Raw genomic sequence first — 14,460 nt, 5'->3', positions numbered from 1 at the left:
CTTATGAGCTGCAATAAGTAAATTAAGCTATTCATACTAAAATTAAAGGTTCAATTAAGGACCAATTCTACAACTCAATTATAATGATCAACAAAATTATACTGATCGATATAGCACACACCATTCGATAAGTTCATCGGTCACTGGTGTCAAAATTTACAACTGACGGGAAAAGTGACGCTGACCAAAATGCCTAAAACAAATGTTCTTGCAGGTTTAGAAAGACGTTCAACGACCAGTAGCTTATCAAAAGCTACCGAACGCTCAGGTCTCTGTCAACACAAGACGTGCGGCTTAAAGCCCAACGGTGTTCGGACAGGGGCAACAAAGGACAGACCACGTGGAGAACACGCTGGGAATTTCAGAACATTGCACAGTTCTTAAAAAATAATTATTTCTTTAAAAAGTCTTCATCCAAACATTGTGGATCGTGGTGCACTGTCCCAGGGATGCTACTGTCTCTGTACGGCTCCTCTACCCTCACACTAATAACAAACCCGGAACACCAACAGGGGAACAGAAAAGCCCGAGTCACAGATCGGTAAGTTAGGGAGAAATGATAAACATGGGACCAAAATTTTGTTTCAACAGCATATTTAAAATTAATCAAATTGTATAAACTCAATTTACACATAAATCACTATTGTGTAAAAGATATTCATGCTATATATTTTTTGTTTAATCACTAAAAAAGAAAATCAGCGCTGTTTTTCCTACTCTTTCTGTGATTTTAAGTTGATCACAGATCAAATAGTTGTCTCTGGACACCCACTGTGTAGTTCTGAGCGCCTGTCACCCTTCCTAAATTCCAACAGAGGTGGGTTGACATGCCGAGCACGAGGGTGGCGGATGTCCCACCCCGCCCCCGAGGAGGAAGACCCGGCATGCCAGAGTGAGCTGGGCTGGCCCAGCATCCACATGGATCGGCGAGGTACCGCCGGCCCCCCTCCCCACTGTGCTCAGCGCCTCGTTTCACAGGCTGACATTCAAGGGCTGAGGTGCCCATGAAGACACCCACTCATGATAAGAGGAACGGCTTCTTCCAGAATGTCCTCTGCCTGCCCTTCTGATGACACTGGTGACTCAGGGGAAGGAGGAGCTGGGCAAAGGAGGGCGTGGAGACAGGAAGGCCAGGCCCACTGCACTGAGCATGGCATCCAGATGGTTCTGCTCAGATGTGAAAGATACTCTATCAAGTTTGCTTTCTAATCAAAATGAATTATTTTAACTTAAAATAGTAAATCTCTCACTCACTATAACAGCCACTTACTGAATAATTTACAGCTCACTAATATCCAGTTTGGGGCACAGTCAATAGCTCAACTGGCTCTCGTGGCCCTTTCTGGACCGACTGTCACTGACACGGCCCCAGAGCTGGCAGAGCAGGTCCCCAGCCGAGCCACAAGCTGGAGCCTTGGCCAGCTCTGTGAGCAGCAGCAGAGGAGGAATGTGCTCGGCCACGCGGGCGGGGGTGGGGAGGGCTGGGGAGCCCCGGCCAGGGGCGTCCTCTCAGCAGCCCAGGGCCCACGACTGTCCTCTGTCCTCAGTGCGGATGGGCTATGCTACCTCTGAAGAGCTAAACTTCTAAGGTGCCAACACCAGGGCCTGCGGCATGAATCGCGTTTCAGGTCAAAGACGCTGTGTGTGGAGGCTAAGTCACTGCGTTAAATCCAGGGAGATGGGGTCCTGTCCTCGGGAGGTGCGCCAGCCCTACAACTTGCAGCAGCTTTATATGCTTCCTAACAAAACTGATATATCCCAGACGTGGCAAAATTCTCTAGACTCTACCCTTTGTGGGCACAGGCGCCACAGGTGAGGTTATAATTAAATTACTTAACATTTACATTTGTTTCGAAAACAGCTAACTCCCTGGAGACCAGCACCTAACTAAGCAGCTAGTATTGTTAAATGCTTTCAGCTCAACTACTCGTCTACACACACCCGTAAGCGATCTACCAAAGCTCGAGCTGGAGGAGTGTTAGTTTTGAATTTCCCCACTGATCTTCCCCAGGACTTTACACTTAAATTGGGCTGTTTCTGAAGCAGTCAAATCTCATCTGCTTCACCTGTGCACGTTATGGCTGCATGAGACTTGAAATGTAACCAGCACCGTGGAGATGACTTACTCGTGGAAGAGTATGATTCACTGTGCTACCGGGGCCTCGGCAGTGACCGTCAGGGAGGTGAGGGCACGTCTGGCTCCACCCCGCTCCGCACCCTCACAACAGGCGCCTGGCAAGGGCACGCTGGACACAAAGGGCTACTACCACTGGGGCGGGGCAGGGGCAGCCTTCGCCTGAAGGCCCCATTTTCTGCCTGGGGCCCCTGTGGGCGCGCCCACTGTTGAGTGTGAGCCCTGGAGAGGAGAGGGCGCCCCGCTGGCTGCGTGCAGAGACAGGGCTCCCGCTGGGGCCCGGGGCGCCTCCCCGGCTCCGCACAGGGCCTCTGTCCCATGGTCACAAGAGGGGCGCTTACTTACCGACCTCCCTTTGAGGGTAGTGGTGAGGCTTATGACTCATCAAGTAGATGAGAACTAGGTGGGAGGCCACTGAACTATCATTTCCAGACACGGGGTACTGATCAGACTGAGCACCGGGGTGTCGGCACCCCTGCCCGACCCCCTCCAAATTGCGGGAGAAACGTGTCCACAATGTCCGGTGTGGATGAAACAAGCCTTCTTAGCTGCATGTAGGTCCCCGAGTCTTCACGGTGAAAGGGTCAGCCCCAGACCACCCGTACAGGGAAAGAAGTGGACAAACCCAGGGACGAGGGACAGCTGAAAAGGTGTGTGTGGATTTCCTGAGCCAAGACCCAAACCAGGATCTGTGTCCAGGTGTGTCAGCAACAGGGCCGCGGGGGAAGCAGCGCCCATGCACCTTGGATGTGGCGCAGCGGGGGGACAAGGTTTAGTTTTAATAAACCAGATGAAAGCTGTCCAACTATCAAATGAGGCGTTTACCCCTAAATCTACCTGGAATGCTCCACTATTCAGTGTTTAAAGTGAACACCTTCTTGTGGTCTGAGTCCGACAAGACAAAACGTCCACACCTGCGGGAACAGAAACTGTGCTGGAGTTAGCCGCAACCGTCCTCGAAGAGGACTTGGGCAGAGACGCAGCAAATACGAGGAGAAGCAGCTGCCCGCCCGCCACACTCGGCTCCCATGCAGACTTCGCCCGCTCCCACTCTTGGGTCCCTAAGACCTGTGCAAAGCCAGGGCTCCGCGTCCCAGTGAGGAGAGCGTCGTCCATCCGTCCGCCCGCCCGTGTCCAGGCGCCCCCAGCACAGCACCGCCACCTGCACAGCCAGAAGCACACTGGCGTCGGCTGAGGCAAAGCAAGGTGGAGACAGTCCTCCGTCACAGTGCACCTGGATGGGCACCAAGAGCTACCAAATGGTTCAAATTCAGACAAACAATGACCAGTTTCCATGAAATATTTTTATTGATTTCAAAGGAGAGAAAAGCACTTTCCATTCAGCACGTTTTGCCGTTGATTACAGCATCTGTACACAGCTATGCACGCAGAAACTGAAGACGTGCTTACCTGACAATATTGCAAGTCACGGAAACGGTCTGCTCATTTAGGAAGCAGTTAAGCGTGAGGACAGAAGGCAGACACCACGGATGGAGCCAGCCTGCTAAGAGAATGGCCCTCGCCCTGCAATGCCTCGGAAGGCAGGTCCCTGTCCTCTGCTCAGGGTGGTCTACACCTTAGATGCCTGAGGGCCCTCGACAGGCGCCCCCCACCCCCTCGGGAGGGCCGGGCGCCCTGGCCTAGGCCCAGCATCCCATCTGACTGGTCTTCCTTCTGTGAATAAAGCCCCTAGACGCGCGGACCAGCTGAGACCCGAGTCCCCAGGGGTGGAGCCCCGTCAGCGTGTGTGGGACTGAGCTGAGCCGTGTCCACAGTGGAAGGACTGTCCGCTGGCTCAGAGAGACGCGGGCCTCCCAGCCGTCCTCCAGGCTGTGTGACGTGGCGACGGCCTGGCGCCTCTGGGACAAGTCGAGGGAGCCCGGGAGGACAAAAGGCCCTGGAGGCAGACTGGGCTCGGATGGGCTCTGTTGCCATGCAGGGACTGGGCTGTGGGTTCTGCGTGGAGACCACCCCGTGTCCACCATCCAAGCGTGGGGCAGAGAGGACGCTGACCACAAGCAGGCCGCGCAGGCCTCCCCGGCACCGCACATGGATTCAACACCTCGTGTCCTCGCCTGCTTCTCCAGTGAGCCATACTGTCAAAACCTACGGGGCTCCCAAGTCCAGAGACGGACGTGCCGAGTCGGCACTCTCCACCCCCACAGACCTGCCCTCCTCCTCCCAGAGGCCCGCCCGCTGGCGGGCTGCCCGAAGTGGGAGGCCTGTGCCCCACCGAGGCCTTGGGATGGAGATGCGGCCGGGTCGGACCCTGACTCCACGCTTACTGGCCCTGCGAGCTCAGGCAGCAACAACCCTGGGCAGTGCGGGCGCTCCCTGCTGAGGGGCTGACATGGGGGGTCAAGGGTGCTCCCCTCAGGGTGCGGGGCCAGCGCTGCCAGGCAGCATGTGCTCAAGCCCACTGGCTGCTCCATCGACGGACACGGCAGCCCCTCAGACTGGACCTGTGCCGTCAAAGGATGCTGTGCAGAGACGGGAGGAACACCCCCGGCCCACCTTCCAACACTCATGCACACACACAACACGCACATGACGCACACACCGCGAGCCTGGGACACACGGACGTCTGTACCCAGGGAGTGCCAAGTCACGCTACAAACGTGCGAAGCAGCTCAGGCAGGTAACGTGGCCTCTGGGGCCAAGGGAGTCTGGCTGATGTGCAGGTGTACAGAACACACACGGATGTTAACGTCAAACAAAGGTAGCAGGAGAATTAAAAATACATATACTAAATTGAGCGAGCTGAGATTTAGAAGCTCTTCGATTAAAAGTCTTTAAAAGTTTATGGTAAAATTTCCCATACAATCACATTTCGAAAGCCCCTCTTCCTACTTGATTTTAATGAAACCTTCGTTCTCTATTGTGGATGAAAACCCGCAGGCCTTTGAGCATCCCCTTCAGGAAGTGACAGCCTTGGGAATGCAGGTGGAGGAGTGATGTCCACTCCGCTGGTCATCAAGTGTGGTCACTTAGCAGATGAGGTGAGCGCCCTGCCCAGCCTTCCTTGTCCCCGTGTCACCCCGGAACACCCAGCGCGGCCCCCTCCCTCTGCCAGCCAGGCCCCAACCCAGCACTGCACCAGCTCCCACCGCGGCTCCAACTAGGGGTCCCCTCGGTGGCCCCTGCGCCCCTGCCTCCTCACCACGCCTGACCTCAACCACCTCTGCTCCACTCAGGGTCTGTCTGTGGCCCCGAACCTGGCAGCCCCCTGCTCGTGTGACAAGGTGCACCGGGACGGAGTCAGGCAAGACCCCACCGCAGGCTCTGCAGGTGGAGCCGTGAGGGGGGCTCCAACGCGGGTGAAACAGGGCTTTGTCACCTCCCAGGTCCCGCTGCTACAGACGCGCAGAGTGTGCATGTCACGGGATCTACGCTCACACTAGGCCCCGCTTAGGCTTCCACCCTTGTGACTGACCGGAGGCTCCTCATGGTATCGGGAAGTCGGCTTCACCACCGTCACCGCTGTGTCAGGAACACGGCGTCCAGGGAGCCGGCCAGCGCCCCAGGAGCTGCCCGCCAAGAACCTCGGCCACGGCCCTCCCTGCTGCCCATCAGGCAGCACCGCTTTAGCACGAGGAGTGGGACAGCCCCCCGGAGAGCTTGGCTTCTAACGTGTTTGGCACTGAGACAGTTCCGTGTGTTATGTCAGGGAACACGAGCCCTGCGGTCACGGGGACCGACCAGGAAGCTGGGCCCAGCCGCAGAGCCGCCGGGGCGCTGGCCATGGACACGGAGGCAGAGGGCGCGGGCGTGGCCACCGCCTGTAGAAGCAAGTGCTTCAAGAGCGCTGACCGCGGTTACGCTCAGCATCTTCTAGGCTTAGCCGTTTTGGGGGGCGCCACGGCCAAGGAGACACTCCCATTCAGGCACCTTTCTGCGAGACTTAAGTCCCGTCAACTTCTCAGGGTTAAGAGGAGTTGGGTCCCCAGAGACCACGTCCCCCTTGGAATCGCCCTTAGCTCCCTTGGCAAGCCTGAACTTTCTTTCTGGTCAGCCTGTAAGTAATTCTTTAGAAGCAGCACTTTCTAAGGAATGAGTGAACAGAAAGTGGTCTGCCAAAGGTACGAATTCGAGCAGCAGATTTCAAAGTGACTATTTCTAGAACTAGTTCCTGTCTCAACGCTATTTCTCGTTTCTCCTCAAAACGAATGCCTGTAGCGAAGAGGCTTGGCCTGACGCCTGCAAGGAGGCAAGCCCGCAGGCCAGGCCCAGGCCCCGCCCTCCCGGCACTGCCCAGCTCCCGCCGCCAACACCCTGCTCACACGAGGCGGGCGGGCTCCGGACAGGTTTGTCCCTCTTCACAGGACTTTTCTAAGACAATTCACACCTTCCTCAGGGGACCTCCGGTGCCACCCTCCACTACCCAGGAAGTCCCATAGCTCGACGCTACTTCACCCCTGCTCCCAAGTTCCGCTGCCAAAGGCCGGGTCTGGGTGAGGCACGCAGCTCGCTGGGACTGACTCCGCAGGGCGTGGGGGGGACGTGTGGGCAGAAGGCTGGGGCCTACCTGGTCCCTCAAAGGGCAGGAGTTTGGAGGGCACAGGGTCCGCGGCGCTCAGCGGGATCAGGTAGAGGTCCTTGACGTGCCTACTGTTGTTTGCCACGACGCCGAAGCGGCCGCGGCTGCTGAAATAGGAGTACAGAGAGATGTAGGCCACCTCCTCCTCCTCCGTCGCGGGGTGGAAGCGGATCAGACACAGCTCCTGCAACAAACAGAGGGCGGGGAGCATTGACCTGCGGCCTCTCGGAAAGGCAGCCGCTTCACCTTGCACCTAAGCCCCAAAAGCAGGAGGGAAGCGAGGACAGGAGCAACCAGCTCTGATTCTGACCGTCACAGCCCTGCTGCCCAACACATCCGAACAACGAGCTAGTGAAGAGGACACAGGCCCGAGTCTCAAGACTGCTGGGTTTGGTCTTGGTTTCGGAGGGACCGCTTTAAAACTACTCAGCCCCACTGTCCTCAACACAGAGCCCACCTCCTGGGGCGCTCGTACTGATGGGGTACTCTGTGTGCAGGGCCAGCCTGGGGCAGTGTCTGACACAGAGCTAAGTGACCACTAAGCGTGTGATGAGCTGCCCGCAGCTCCGAAACGGGAGGGCTGAACTAGACCAGGGTTGTAACCCTTCTGTGACCCCAGTGAAAACAAGAGCCCCTCCCCCAAAGAGCACTGCACACGCAGACACACAGCTGCGTCCGCATTTCAGGGGTTCAGACTCCAGCCCAGCCGCCTCCCCCCACCTCTACTCCATCAGCTCAGACAAGAAAGGGACAGAGCATCTGTATTCCTAGCTCTGAACTGCACATGCGCTTTCACAAAGCTTCCATCGTCATGCTACTCAGACACCCCTTCACAGGTTAGCCAGCTATCAACTTAAACGTTCACCTGCAAGTATCTCACGAACTAGAGACATTTCAGGTATTAACGCGCAAGACGAGAGTCAAAGAAAGAGCCGTGTGTAAACAAACCCCTTCCTCCTCGGGTGCAGAGGTCAGACTGTGGGCAGGTACCTTAGACACTGAAGATCGGAGCTTGCCGACGTAATCCCAGACTGTCTTTGGGGCAATCCTTCCGCCGATGTGAATTGTGTCGGGCAGGTCCTAAGTGAAATGAACTCTGATTAAATGGCCGGTGGAACCGTGGCGGTCACAGAGAGACCCCAAACTACCCGAGATTCACAACTAAGAAAACTGCAACTATCCCAAACAAAGCAGCAATAACGGTGTCAAATGTTGCTTAGCTGACTAACATCCGGGATTATGAGTGACCACACCCAAGGGTGGCAGGAGGAGAAGCTTCTGCTCAATAGGGTGACAGTCAGCAATATGTTTTACTGTTGTCTTTTAGGAACATAACGCATAAAGATCCAGGTATGTCTCAGAAATGACTGAGCACTCTTTGTTAAGTCTGAAATGCTAGTGCTGTTTTGCTAATTTTGAAAAATGAAAGACCTGTCACGTGTGCCCCTCCACACCAAGGCAGGTCGTGCGTGTCTGGCCACACCTGCAGTGGGCACATGCACACCCAGGTTGGTTTTGCACAAGCTCTAGTGAACAGAGGGAGAAGGAAGACAAGCTTCAGCTTCTTCAGAAAAGATGGAGGGTCTGATTTCTCATTTGAATTTTCGCCACTGTGCAAACCACGTAACCTGCTGACTCGGCCCGGCAACCCCTATTCTGCCTTCAGAGGTGCTCGCGTGTCCAGACACTCAGCAGGAAGGTGGTCACACGCCTGACTCCAGCGCGGGACCAGAGTGCCCGTGGAAAACGCGTGCACGCACACACACACGCACACACACACTTCTCTCCCTCCTGGTTCTAACCTCACTGAGATAATCAAAACATCCAGAGACAGGATACGCCTTAGTGACAAACTTCGCTACACTCTGCATGTTAATAAATCCTTTCCAAATGGTGCCGAGTCGAGACAAAAAGAGGGTGGTATCGCCTTCTGGAGGGGAGCGGGACTCTGAGATGCTGCAAAACAAAACCACAGAAGATACGTGAATCTTCCTCTCTGCCCAAAGAATCCCCAATAGTTATTTATTTATTTAACGTGTTTACAAAAGCAAAGTGAATTCTTGCAAGTTTTGATAGCTTACTTTTTCAAATTAATTACTTTAATCATAATGATATAAACACATTCTGGTCAAAGAAATATAAACTATATAGGCAATAAACTGGATGGCTGTAAATTTAAATTCCAGTTTTCAAGAACTATATTTCTAAGGTGATAATTAGTCATCCTAAAACTGAAGCCTTAAAAAAACGCCTTTTTAAAATAGAAAATTGAGGAGAGTTGTATTTCTGGGTGGATTTCAGAGCCGAAAGACTGAATCACTCATTACTGCTCCTGTTCATCTGAAAGAAAGGCCACAGCTCAGCTGCTCAGACCACACACGGGGGCCGCACCTGATGCTTGGTGACGGTGGGACCGACAGGAGGTATCTGGGCTCGGGCGACGCGGACGGCTTGGCCAGGATGGACTTGGGCACCGTCACGGAGGTCGGCACAGGCTTCGGGACGTCCTGTCGGGGCTCCGCTGGGTGGGCGCTGTCTGGGCGGGCTGCCGAGGGAGCCGTGCCCGTGCTCGGCCCGCCTGGTGCAGTCCTGGGGTCTCGGCCAGACACCGTGACTGTGGTGAGCACTCCGCCGCCCCCAGGGGCCGGGCAGGGGGCGCCTTCCAGGGCGGAGGGCTCGGGGTGGCCGTCCTCTGGAGGCACCGGGAGGGACCTTCCCTCCAAATGGGCGCGCGCAGCGCTTTCCAGGTCTGGCTCCGAGGCGTTTTCAGGCAGAGTTTCTGGTGCCGCATGATCGGCTGAGCTGAGAGCGGGCTCAGAGGCAGAGCTGTCATGCTTGGACTTTGAGTCCTCCTTCTTGGCAGAAGTTGACCACTTTTGCTTTTGCGGAGCTGGCTCATCTTCCGACGATGGAACCTGACCTGGAGAACAGAAGGAAGGCCTTCGTGAGAAATCCCACACGTTTGAGAGCAAAGCCTGCCCGTGGGTAGACAGACGATCACTGCTTTAAAACACCACCACTATAAAGGCAGGGGCTCACTTCCTAAGCTTGAAGAAATGATTCTACCCTTTCCACTGTGTAACCTGGTTTGAATGCAGCTGTCCCGAGAAGGGTCTCCACAGTCTCCCCCAAGATCTGCTCACCTGTGCAGATCTTACAATTCAGGTCAAAGAGGTGCGCCCGGTGCTGCCCGGTCGTGTCCTGCAGCATGCTGCCGACAAGGTCCAGCAGCGGGGCTGCGCTCCTCTCGGGGGCCGCCCGCACCGATTCTTGCTGTTCCTAAAGCACAAGAAGCAGAGAAGGTCATTTCTCTGCCACCCCCTCTCCACATCAGCAGCACCCATGGAAGAAACATCTCACGTGATTAAGAACCACTGAAAAAAGAGCAAAAGGACTACTGAATACAAGTACTTGAGAAGCAATACAACTACACACACTTGTGTCAGCTCAGTGTCTTGCCCAGTAATTCAGGCACCTAACAACGTCTGGAACGGGATCATCTTAGTCAATTCTCGTGAGCACTGGAAATCCTAAACGCTTACATCAGAATCTGATACTGGCGGAGAATCTTCCATATCGGGAATAGTTTCCTGTTTAACAGTTGGCTTCTTAGTCTCATTATGCAATTTAGTTCTGGACTCCATCACCTAAGATGAAAAAGACAGACAAACGTGAAAACTTAGCCCTTCTTTCCCAAAGGGACTCTCTCATGCCAACGGGCTATTAATTCACTCTGGGGTGGGGGGGGCGCTGGTGTCAGGCTTCTGGCACCCGCAGCCTCCTCTCCCGTCGGCACTCACAGGCTTTGACGATCTCTCTTTCCACATGGAAAGCTCTTTGGAGACAAGTTCTTCTGGCTTCATTCTCACAAGTTTTGCCAAAGAGATTTCTTCACGCAGAACACGATGGAAGAGCCCCTGTAAACAAACATCTCTTGTTCACTCGTTCCCTCTAAGAGGGCTTCCCTCTAAGAGGGCTTCCCTGGTGGTGCAGTGGTTGAGAGTCCGCCTGCCGATGCAGGGGACACGGGTTCGTGCCCCGGTCTGGGAAGATCCCACAGGCTGCGGAGCGGCTGGGCCCGTGAGCCATGGCTGCTGAGCCTGCACGTCCGGAGCCTGTGCTCCACAACGGGAGAGGCCACAACAGTGAGAGGCCCGCGTACCGCAAAAACAAAAAAACAACAAAAAACAAAAAAAACCCTCTAAGATACTAGAGAGGATGTGGAGATGGGCAGCAAGGCAAGCCCCTGCCCCGCAGCAGGACGAGGGCCCGGAGCATCCCATCGATGCTCGGAGAACAAGGGCCCTGAGGTCAGGCAGCTGATCTCGAGTATCCCGCCGCACTGACCCTGCTACAAAGACCACTTCACAGAAAACACAATCGACTGAAGAAGGTACAGTGTCAGGGACAAAGGTAGAAGAAATCCCTTCTGCCAGGGGCTTAACAAGGCGAAATGGAAAGTCAGAGTATGTGCCCTGCTTCTAAACACAGGTAAGAGGTCAAGAGGCCGATCCAGACAGCGTGGGCCCCGGCAGGCACAGGCGTGCGGGTGGCAAGAACCTCAGCGGGCGAGCGCCTGGCCCCACGGGAACAGCATGCCACTCACCCACAGCTGCAGGGGGACCCACTGCCCTAACCCAGGCCTGGGCAGCACCTGGCCGGGACTGCCCCCTCTCCTGACGGTCGGACACGCACCTGGTTTTTGGGGTCCTTGAGGTTGAACATGAGGCTGCGGTACTTGCTCTTGTACCGATTGTCTGTGACTCGGAACAAGTTAAACATCTCCTTCTCGATGTGCAGTGCAATTTTTCCTACTTCATTTTCTGTCATGATTAAGTCATCGCTGTCAGTGACTCTAGATGGAATGAAAAAAACCCCACGGTAACTGCTGCATTTACATGCCATGTGGGATCTCAGCTCCCCAACCAGGGATGGAACCCCAGTGCCCCCTGCAGTGGAAGCGCGGAGTCTTAACCACCGGACCACCAGGGAAGTCCCACATGTGACATTTTTCTTAAACAGCGGAGCCATCGCGAAACAACCACCCTTTACGTGGCAAACTTTCCACTTTAACATTTAAGAAACAAAGTGGAACAGCCCACCTTTTCCACAAGATCTCCTTCAAGGAGCGTCTTATGTTTTGCCGAATTTGAGAATTTGGCTGTGACGAGGCGGGGCTCGCGGGGCCCAGGCGTCCCGGGGCTGGAGAGGCCAGGGGAACCGAGGTGGTCCCAGGCTTCCTGATGGCGCCCACCGAAGCAGCAGAGCTGGGAAACTTTCTGGAAGCAGACGTGGCAGCAACAGGTGCCAGCCCTGCCTGCTTGGCCGAGGGAGCGCTGCCCGAGGGGGAGGGGGCAGCCGAGAGCCACGGCCTCTTGGGGATGGTGCCCTTGAAACCCGGTGGCGTCTTTTTGATGGCCGGTTTGGCTGCTGCCGCGTTTGCAAAAGGAGGCGACTTCTTTGGAAGGAGATTTCTGGGCGAGGGTTGCTTGCTGCCTCCCGAGGAGCCTGGAGGAGCCGCCTTCTTCGGCACCGCCGCCACCGCCACCTTTGCCTCTGCGCGTCTGTCCTCCTTCACAGCTGCAAAGGAGAGGGGCCCGCTTAGTGAGGTAGGGGTGCAGGGGACCCCACACAGCACGTGCACCCGAAACCAGCAAAGCTAATAACCCGGCATCACTGAGACAGATTTAAAGTAACTGTTAAATTCAGAAAAGGAGTGTAAAAAGGGCTACCAGCAACATTTATGATAGCGAGTATACTTTGTTTCAGAGATAAATGCTTTATTATTAAAACTTTGACTTCAACCGATAAACCAGTAAGCTATCAAAGGCTTGATTTAAACCGTTAGCTTAGCTTGGAACTCGAAGGGCAAATTTTGCTGTATCAAGAGAAGGTATAGATTTCAAAGACCACTCTCATGGAGAGTCCCAGTGCAGTTTTTGGTGAACAGGAGCTTAGAAAATCTTTCCAGCGTGGATCAGACACATTCTCTTCGAATGCATATCCAAGCCCCACCTCGGGGGCCCATGGGGCACTGGAAGGACTAGTGAGAGTCCACCCTGGGGTTAGCGGCTCACAGGTGTTCACCGTCCTCTTGGACAAAAGGCAACTGGACGTGGTGATGTTAATAAAATATAGAATGTTGGCAGAAAACTGCAACATGGGGGGAGACCAGTTATTTTTACACTAGGAGCTGGGTGGCAGGAACGCCACCTGCTGTCATTCACACCCCTCTAGCTGCAGCTCGCTATTGGGTAAGACAGTAGGTTAGCACTTTCAATGCAAACAAGGATTACAGCCAAAAGCTAAAATGAGAATCTTTATGCCAGTACTTCGCATGGACTGATTACACTTAATCCCGTATCAGACCATCAGAATTACAGTCAGAGGCAAGCAAGGAGATTCATCCTAAGACCAGTTCCTCAGTCTTAGGGGCATGCGGCCCAGCAGAGGTACGTGGGGAGCCGTGACTGAGAGCAGGGGCGTGTTTCCAGATGGCCCCGCTCAGGCCCACCGCCCAGAACGTCTGGGACCCAGGGCAGAATGGGGTGGGGGTGGGGGTGGGGGCAGGCAGGTCCAGGGAGCAAGCCAGGAGAGCACAGGGACACCACCTAGGGCCACGTCACACAGGACCGACGGAGAAGCCGCCTCCCCAGGCGCAGGCTTTTCTCAACTACCCACAGCGCAGTGAGCCCCTAGATTCTAAACGGGAGACTTCGAGATGCTCTAGCAGCCTTCCAATTTTACGCAGGGGTTGAAGACCCACCAATTCCAGTCAGCTGCCGGGGCTTCCTGCAACTGTCCTAGTGAAGCAGGGAGAAATCTGAAGTCTGGGGAGAGAGGCGAGAGCCTGTCTACAAATAAGGCCTGACCCCACAAGAGCCCCCAAGGCGTTCACAGCCTACACCCTGCGTGACCATCCTGGCAAAGGGCCGGAGTGCTGCCCTCAGGACTGCCTTCCTCCAGCACTGGTCAGGCCAGTTCAGCCACAGGTGTTAAAAGCCCAGGGACCGCAAGATTTTTCCATTTCATAGTACAGGCGAAATTACCTAATTTTACAGTTTGCAACAGCGCTACACACATCCAAAACTTAGAACCGTGTTAGAAGTACCTCATTGTCATCAAGCAACAACCCTGACTGCAAATCTATTTTCATCTCACAGAGCACCCCCCGACCTCATGTCCCCTTGTCCACGGTGTCCCAATCACTGGCCCCACATGTGCCGGCACCCCCGGGCTATGCTGTCCAGGCTTTCCCAAGACCACCCACTCCCTGCCGAGCAGCCCTTTCCCAAGACCACCCTGCTGGCTGTCACCCATGCCCCGTCAGCAAGTCACAGCTAACAAAGTAGGAACTGGGGACGTCATAGGCACTAAGACTAAGTACTATGATTCTACGTATATTATTTCATCAGCTCAAATCCATATTCCTAAGGCGCTACCATACCTCAGTACATGGAAACTTATCTTTACCAGCTCAGCCTTGGCTAACAGGGTCCACAGCACCTAATCTGGGCGGGGGGGGGGGGGGGGGGGGGGAACATGACTGCTAGAGCTTAGGTTAAATGAAATGGACAGAGGCCCCTCTTCTTGGGGGAAGGAACGAGAGTGGAGTGGAGCAGGACGCGGTGCCAGCTGTGACTGCCAGCAGGGGATGAAGGAACAAGCCCGTCAGGGTTAAAATCGAGTCCTAAGAGCAGCTCAGTCACTGACGTTTTACAAACTTTGCTGAGATTTTAGCGGCACGCTTTTAAACAACCATAAAAAGCTGGCCTAAGGCGCTTCCAGA

General features: G+C 54.9%; 1 protein-coding gene across 2 annotated transcripts in view; it reads right to left on the bottom strand.

The window, feature by feature from the left end:
* DIDO1 (death inducer-obliterator 1) overlaps positions 1 to 14,460 on the bottom strand; it is a 51,915-nt gene that overhangs the window by 5,044 nt on the left and 32,411 nt on the right. The window contains exons 8-16 of one of the 2 annotated variants that reach the window (XM_079946440.1): positions 11,774 to 12,251; positions 11,367 to 11,526; positions 10,472 to 10,588; positions 10,214 to 10,318; positions 9,815 to 9,950; positions 9,063 to 9,591; positions 8,474 to 8,627; positions 7,662 to 7,751; positions 6,660 to 6,855 (exon numbers count right to left, since the gene is read on the bottom strand). In XM_079946440.1, coding sequence (XP_079802566.1) covers positions 6,660 to 6,855; positions 7,662 to 7,751; positions 8,474 to 8,627; positions 9,063 to 9,591; positions 9,815 to 9,950; positions 10,214 to 10,318; positions 10,472 to 10,588; positions 11,367 to 11,526; positions 11,774 to 12,251 — 1,965 coding nt within the window. Of the gene's footprint in view, positions 1 to 5,843; positions 6,856 to 7,661; positions 7,752 to 8,473; positions 8,628 to 9,062; positions 9,592 to 9,814; positions 9,951 to 10,213; positions 10,319 to 10,471; positions 10,589 to 11,366; positions 11,527 to 11,773; positions 12,252 to 14,460 lie in introns of those variants that run through there. The other variant, XM_079946439.1, reaches the window with a different exon arrangement.

This window comes from Stenella coeruleoalba (genome assembly GCF_951394435.1).
Source record: "Stenella coeruleoalba genome assembly, chromosome: 15".
NCBI lineage: Eukaryota > Metazoa > Chordata > Mammalia > Artiodactyla > Delphinidae > Stenella > Stenella coeruleoalba.
The sequence above is the reverse complement of the archived record's forward strand: the minus strand, read 5'-3'. Positions and strand labels throughout refer to the sequence as shown.